This window comes from Mus pahari, chromosome 19, assembly GCF_900095145.1.
Source record: "Mus pahari chromosome 19, PAHARI_EIJ_v1.1, whole genome shotgun sequence".
In the NCBI taxonomy this organism is placed as follows: Eukaryota; Metazoa; Chordata; class Mammalia; order Rodentia; family Muridae; genus Mus; species Mus pahari.
The window spans coordinates 87,114,111-87,121,868 of record NC_034608.1 but is presented as its reverse complement, the minus strand read 5'-3'; the positions used below and the strand labels follow the sequence as shown (position 1 = coordinate 87,121,868).

The window sequence follows — 7,758 nt, the reverse complement described above, 5'->3', positions numbered from 1 at the left end:
CAGCCTGGTCTACAGAGTGAGTTCCAGGACAGCCAGGGCTGCACAGAGAAACCCTGTCTTGAAAAAAAAAAAAAAAGAAACAAAAACAAAACAAAACAAAAAAAACCCAAAGATTTGTGTTATGTGTATGGTAAGGCAGCTGGTCACACAGCATCCATTGTCCTGGCCTCCAGCACATGGAACAGTGGGGGTGGGTCTTCCTTCCTCAGCTTAGTCTAGAAATTCACAGTTGTAACCCAGAGCTTTGTCTCCTACATGATTCTAGATCCTGTGCAGCCGGCAATCAGGATCAGTCACAACTACCTCAAGAAATCAAACACAGTGGGACTGAGTGTGGTGCTATATGTGTACCATGTTTCCCAGCACCTGGGTAGTGGTTTGAATGAGGACGTCCTAAGGGGCAGCAAGATAGCTCAGTGGATAAAGATGCCTGCGGCCAAGGCTAACAACCTGAGTCCTATCTCTGGGACTCATGGTGGAAGGGGCCATCCAACTTCCAGAGAAGTTGTCCTCTGTACACCTGCAGTTTGTACAGGGTTTGGTTCCCAGCATCCAATGTGGAGCTTTATAACTATAGGATACTCCAGTTCCTGAGAACCCTATGCCTCCTCCTGGCCTCAGTGGGCTCTAGGCACAAAGGTGGTGCACATTGTCCATTCAGGCAACACTCAAATCTTTTAAGATTTAAGTTAAAATGTAACTTAAAAAAAAAGAAGACAAATACCAGAGTAGCTGAAGATATAGTTAGTTGATTAAGGGTGCTTGTTGCTTTTCCAGAGGACCCTAGTTCTGTTCCCACTCATTACGGGGGTTGGGGGCGGCTCATAAGTGCTTTTAACTCCAGCTCAATGGCATCTAACAACCTCTTCTCTTTTGGGCAGGCATTGGCATGAACACAGCAGGCATATACACATCAAAAAACAAACAACAACAAAACCCCACCAGATGTCAGGCTACACCCACATCTGCAAGCAATCAGAACCCAAATCTGTTTGACAAGCATACTGGGTGGTACTAACACTGCCTATGGCCCAAGCTAGACTTGAGCACCATGGTACTTTGTTGTGTGCCACTGTCTCCATCTCCCCGGGAAAAGTTCAGCAAACCCTAGGCGTTAGTAGAGGCTACTAGAGTGGAGAGGTTAAGACGGTGCCTGGGTTTAGCCAAGCTCCGATTCACAGACCCAGACTGGAAAGTGCAGGGAGCTCGAGTCCAGCGGCCTGGAAGGGAGCCCTACCTATCCTTTGGGTTCCCTGCCTCACAGGAGCCTCCAAAGCCGGGGGCTCGGTTTGCCCACTCCAATCAGGAGATGCACACGAGGCCCCCCACCCCCACAGACCGACTAGCCCGCCCACTCTCGGCCCATTAAACTCACGAGGCTCCGACCCTTCTGGTCACTCTGTGCTTTAGGCTCCGGTCCGGCCCACTCCTGTTAGGCTATGCGACGGAGCCTTCCCCATAAGGGCTCCGCCTCCAGCCAGAACTGCCCCGCCCTCTCCACGGTGATCGAGGCCCCGCCCCCTTACTGCAAAACTTCTCACGGGAGGAGCTGGAGTCCCCTCCGCGCACGTGTACTCTGGTCCTCTGGCCTGTCCTTGCGCTGGCTGTGCTGCGCGCGCATCGCATCCCTCCTCCGTACTAGTGCGCAGGCACGGCCCCGCCCCCGTTCCTTCGGCGCTCGGGAGGCCGAGTCCGCACGAAGATGGCGGCGCCGCTCGTACCCCTCTCGCAGCAGGTATGGTGCTGGGGTGCGCCGCGGGGTGGTGCGGACGGTGGTTGCCGCGGGAAGGATAAGTCGTCGCGGAAGCGCGGCTCAGGGGGCCGCGGAGGCGCGCGCTGAAGGCTCAGAGGCGGAGTGGCGGGGGCCGGGCGGTTCTGAAGGTGACAGGCCGGAGCGGCCCGCTTACTCTTGCGCCGCCGGGCGACCCCCGAGCGGCTGCGAAGAGGTGATGGGGCGCGGCCGCTGCGCTTGTCTGCTCCGACTGGAGCCTGGCCAGGTTGGGGGACGGGGGCTGGGCGCTGTTCTTCGAGCCGCGTCGCGCTTCGTCCCCGCGGAGGCGGGCGAGGGCGGTGGGCCCGCCGCCAGTCTTTGTCTCCCGCGGGGTCGGGCGTCAGGGCGGGTGGTGTCCCAGAGTGGGGTCGCAAGGGGAACCGGGGCACGCCCGCTTCGCCTCTGGCCGCCCAGCCCTCCTTCCCCGGAGATCAGCTTCCGCTGCTCTGTGCCGTGCGAAAAGCGCGATCCTACGCCCCCAACGGTGTGCACCAGTCTGCGTCCTCAGGGTCGCTGGATGCTTTTCTTAAGCGTATCAAATGTCACAGGGACTTACAGAATAGCAGTGAGAAGGCCATTGTGCTTCTAGCAGAAAACATTCATTCATTCTTCAGACGCTCTCTAACGTGCTTGGGATCAGGTGCTTGGGAGCTCAGCAGTCTCGCACTGACAAAATGTCTAGTCTTCTGCAGGTGACACCCATAAGAATTAGAAAGTATTCCTGTCCTGCTAATTTGCTACCCGTTTGTTCCACACAGCATATTATATGCACTTTGCTAGAATCGTCTTTCGAAGGGTCATGGTTACCAGTGAGGAAGCATTTTATATTCAGATCTCTGCCCAACTCTTCCAGAGTGTCCTTGAAGCAGGCTTCTTAACCTCAGCGTATCAGTTACCTCATTTGGAAAATAGAGATGTAAAATGCATTAGCAGAATACTGTGGAAAGCACATTTTGCCTAACACATTGGAAGCTCTTTTGTTACCATCAATAAATTCGGGTGTTTGGGACTAAGACAAGAGCAAGTATGAATGCCACAGCTGGTAAGAACTGCTTGGCAGGCTGATGCACCCAGGTCACCTGGTCTGAAGGAGAGGGAAATGCAGGGTGGTTAAGTCCTGGAAGGACCAGACACCAGCAGCCTTGACTCTATAGTAACATGTGGAGACCAGTAGTTATGATTTAACATGTTCTTACAGCACCTGCGATTGTCTTCTGTAAATGGTTAAGGACTAGACAGATAGGAGGGAGTGTATTGTGGCGGATAGGTGTGTACTGAGATGGAGCCTTGCTATGTTACCCAGGCTGGCTTCCAGTTCCTGGCCTCTCTGCATCCTCCTGCTCCAGGCTTTCAAGTAGGACGACAGAGGACCAGCTGTGGGTGTTCACCTCTTTCTTGACAGGTTCTCACTGGCCTGTAGTTCATCAATTAGGCCAGCCTGGAAAGTCAGCAAGCCCAGGGAACCTCCTGTCCCTTCCTCCCCAGCACAAGTGCCGAGCATCCTGTAGCACTTCTGTGTGAGCTCTGGGGATAGAATTTGGGTCCTTGAGCTTTCAGGGCAAGCATTGTTACTAACTGAGCTGGCTTCAGTCCAGTCATTACCTCTGACTTTTTTGAGGAAGGTCTTTTCAAATTTCCTAATTTTGACATTAGTCATAATTTGGATTTTTAAAAACTTGGGCCATTACTATGGCTGATGGTTATTGAGTGCATGGGAGTTGGATACATGCTGTCAATTTTTTTCTCAAACACCAGAATATCAAGGAAGCGGTTCCTAGCCAAGTATAATGTCAACTCTCAGCTAGCACTCCAGTAACAGAAAGTTCTAGGCTGGGCTATATAATGGGGGAGGAGGGACGCTCTATTTTATTGGTAAACTAGTTCCCGTAGAATGGTGTTCTGTCATACTGAGATGACAGATGTAAAAACATGAGTCAGTTTCATTAGACTCACCTTGTTAGAGCCTCTGGGATAGAGCCCTGATTCTCTCTTCCTGACCTGTGGCTTGCCTTCCACATGCTCTCCGTGGCACCACGGTGTGGTTACTTCCCTGTTCTTCACATACCTAGCTGTGCTGTCTGCTGCGGTGTCCCTGAAGACTGATCCTTCTTTCTGAAGCACTCCAGCCTTTTCTTCTCCTCTGGCTTGGATCCTTCTCTTCCTTCAGCAGCAGTTCAGATATCATCCTTCCCAGAGGCCTTTGCTAGTCATGGCACACAGCCACGTGCACATCGTGCAGTCCTACAGCTCTCGTGGTCCACTGGACATGTTTGCGTGCCTGTTTATTCTCTCCGTGTCAGCCCTGCTGCCAGTGGAAAGACACTCAGAAAGTGTCACCTAAGTGGGTGTGGGGACTGTGACTGCACCTGCAGCAGCTCCCTCCCTGTGTGGGATGGGGCTGTGGGTGGGAACAGGAGCTGAAACAGCAGTTGAGGAGGCATGGCCTGCAGTGGCTCACAAGTGCAGGTGCCTTCTGAGCTACTTTCCCTCCACCCTTGTGTCTTTGTGGTGATTCTTTAATTTTTTTGTATTTATTAATTTATTCCTGTGGGGGGGACATTATGTACCATGGTGCATGTGGTGGTCAAAGGAGAATTTTCCTGCATTGGTACTCTGTGTGAGTTCCAAGTCTTTCTGTGTAGCTCAGGCTGGCCCCAGACTTCTGCTGATTCTCCTGCCTTAGCCTGACTGTGATCCCAGACCATGCCTGGTTGCTCCCTACCTCCTGGTTAGCAGAAGACCTGGTCCAGGAGCCCCACACCTGCTTTTACAAGGGCAGTGTGCTGAGGGTTGGGTTCTGGGTTTCACACATGCTAGGCACTTCTTACTCACTAAGCAATCCTTATGTTATGTGTGTGAGCGTGTGCGGAGGTCAGAGTGCTGTCTGGGAGTTGGGTCTCTTCTTCTGCCATGTGGGTCCTGGGCATCAAAGTAAGGTTGTTAGGCTTGGTGACAAGTGTCCTTGCTCAACCATCTCATTGACACTAAATTGCCCAAACTGACCTTGAACTCATGGCAGTTCTCTTGCCTTGCCATCCTAAATGCCCGGGCTACAGATTTGAGCCACGTGCTCAGCTTCTATACCTTCCCCTTTTGTCTTAAGATTTATTTATTTACATTTATGTGCATATGTCTCCCTGAGTTATTTATACCAAGTGTGTGCAGGTGCCCATGGAGGCAAGAGGATGTCGGATCCCCTGGAACTGGGCCTTGATATGGGTGCTAGAAACTGAACCTAGGTCCTCTGCAAGCGGTTGAGCCATCTGTTCAGCAGTCTGTGTTTATACTTGCTGCTCAGATATAGATGTTACTATTACCCAGGCCCTTAGAGCAAGCCTAACAGCTCACATAGGATCACAAGGGAAATGGGGCATGGAGAATTCTGGGATACTGTTTGGCAGAGGTGTTCTAAAGAGAAGACTGTAGTATGGTTGAGCCCAGCCACAGGATCAGGGAGAGTCTCTGCTCCTTTTCTTGGCAGCCCCCAGGGGATGTTTCCTATTGCCCCCTGTCTGCTCTCTTCTCCCCAGTCCCATCCTGATCTGCCTCTCACACCAGATAGCTCATGAGTGACAGCAGAGCTCCAGGCCTGCTTTCTCTTCCAGAAGTTCTGGAACATAGCCTGAGCCCTTACACAGTCTCCTCCTATGTCCACTCTGCTTCCTTCTCCTCAGGGTTTTTCGGCTTCCCCATCTCTCTGTCCTTTCTCTCTGCTCTGTGGTCCCAGCCTCCTTGCTCAGTACTCTAAACCTGCCTCCTGCAGACTCAGACACTGTCTGCCCTTCTGGGGCCTGCTGGACTCTGGAATCGGCTACTTTCTGAACTCGGCGGTTCTGTAGGGCACTGGGGCCTAGGCCGGTCGCACTGCCCTTCAGTCTTGATTCCTCCCTTTCTCCCTGCTATCCCAGTGGGGTCTTCTAACTATTACCCCCTGACTCCAGAGCCTTTCCTGGCTTGCGTTCTCACGGGGGTTAGGTGTGTAGCTCTGTGGTAAAGTGCCTGCCCTCTCAAAGTGAGTCTGGGCTTGTGAGCCAGCAGCCCACAGTCCTGTTCTGCCCCTTTCTGGCCCCACCTGACCTTGCTGACTGGCCTGGCTATTCTGGTCTCATGTCCTGACCCCTGGCCTTCACTCACCAACGTTGATCTTGGTGCTGTGGGGCACTGGTAGTCTGCTGACTTGCCTTTCACCCTCCTGGACCTGAGATTTCACTCTGCCCATTGCATCTGTGGGTTCTTTGTTCATAGTAAGGGTGCCCTAGGCTATCCAGCTTCCTCCTGATATCATTTCTTATGTCCAGGGGATTTGGTGACACTTTCATGAGCCACAATCCATGGTTGTAGGTCATGATTGTTTCTGGTGCTGTGGTGAAGCCAGGCCCTTCCTTGCATGTGCCAGGTAGTGCTTTACTGGCAAGCTATTCCTCCCAGCCATGTAAAAAAAAAAAAAAATAAATTGGTTTATTGGATGAGAAAAAGCTGAGACCCATAGTAGTCAGGTGACTTGTGAAAGCCCCATAGCCATGTGTCACATTAGAGTTAAACCATTGGTTGCCTGCTGTGGAGCCCCCTCCAACACACACAGCCTGCTGCGGGAGCATCCTGCCTAGAGCTCTGGCCAGGCTAGTGTGTCTGGAATGCATGTTGAGGGCCTAGGGACATTCATTTGTTTTTGTTTGTTTGTTTGTTTGTTTGTTTTTCTGAGACAGGGTTTCTCTGTATAGCCCTGGCTGTCCTGGAACTCACTTTGTAGACCAGGCTGGCCTCGAACTCAGAAATCCGCCTGCCTCTACCTCCCGAGTGCCGGGATTAAAGGCGTGGCCACCACGCCCGGCGGGACATTCATTTGTCTCCTTGTGCCTGTGCTGTTTTCAGGGTTCTGTTTGGAAGGCTGGTGACTGTGCCATTGCCCTGATGGACAGAGAACAGGGTAGGGCAGATTTGTCCTCTGCTGGAGCTCTAGAGTCCCTGGCTGCTTTGTTGAGCTGCAGTGCCGGTTTTTCTTTTTTTGTTTGTTTTTTTGTTTTTTTTTCTGACTCCTGAAGCCTGTCAAGCAAGATTCCATGCTTTCTCCCTCAGCACCAGTTCCCATGCTTGTCTTTGAGCCTGGGTCGGCTGCTCTGAGGAGCCAAGTAACTGTCTTTACATGAGGTGGCTTTGGCCCCCTCAGCTTGGCTTCACTGGAGCAGCCAGTGTCGCTATAGAAAGTTGTTGTATGCAGTGGATCTAGGTGGGCAGCCTATCGTCCAGCATTAGGGAGCAGAGAGAGGTAGTTCTGTCAATTGAGACTAGCCTGGGTTACATGGTTCCAGGTGAGGCAGAACTACAGAGTCAACCCTGACTAAACAAAAAACGGTAGAGAGAGAGAGACAGACAGAGAGAGAGAGACAGAGACAGAGAGACAGAGAGAGAGACAGAGACAGAGAGACAGAGACAGAGACAGAGACAGACAGGCAGACAGACACAGAGAGACAGAGCATAAGTGGGCTGACTGTAATCTTAGGTTATCATCTTGGACACCCTGTCATTGTTGTGGTTGCTGACTGTAGAGGGGTAAGCTGAGGTCAGAACCATCTGGTCCCTGGCTGGGTTGTGCCTGGCAGCCTCACCTGGCCTGGGTCTCTGACCTAGCTTTCTTTCTTTCTTTCTTTCTTTCTTTTTTAAAGATTTATTTATTATATGTAAGTACACTGTTGCAGTCATCAGACACTCCAGAAGAGGGCGTCAGATCTCATTACGGATGGTTGTGAGCCACCATGTGGTTGCTGGGATTTGAACTCAGGACCTTTGGAAGAGCAGTCCGTGCTCTTACCTGTTGAGCCACCTCGCCAGCCCCTGACCTAGCTTTCTATTGTGCTTCAGTTTCCCGTCCTGGAAATACTGTTTTCAGGTACCAATATGACATTGATATCACTGGCTAACTGCAGTGACTGTCTCTTAGAGACCTGCTTATTGCTTATATCCTTGTACTTTTTTTTTTTTTTTTTTTT

General features: G+C 51.7%; 2 protein-coding genes across 10 annotated transcripts in view; one reads left to right on the top strand and one right to left on the bottom strand.

Annotated features, from left to right (window-relative positions):
* C19H19orf44 (chromosome 19 C19orf44 homolog) overlaps positions 1–1,427 on the bottom strand; it is a 46,025-nt gene extending 44,598 nt beyond the window's left edge. For both annotated transcript variants that reach the window (XM_029531739.1, XM_029531742.1), the window contains exon 1: positions 1,376–1,427. The gene's annotated coding sequence lies outside the window, so the exon portion shown is untranslated. The remainder of the gene's footprint in view (positions 1–1,375) is intronic.
* A 218-nt stretch (positions 1,428–1,645) lies between these two features.
* The window catches only part of Eps15l1 (epidermal growth factor receptor pathway substrate 15 like 1), an 82,201-nt gene continuing 76,088 nt past the window's right edge, over positions 1,646–7,758 (top strand). For all 8 annotated transcript variants that reach the window (XM_029531676.1, XM_029531675.1, XM_029531674.1 and 5 more), the window contains exon 1: positions 1,646–1,735. In XM_029531676.1, the coding sequence (XP_029387536.1) occupies positions 1,703–1,735 (33 nt within the window). In that variant the 5' untranslated portion in view covers positions 1,646–1,702. The remainder of the gene's footprint in view (positions 1,736–7,758) is intronic.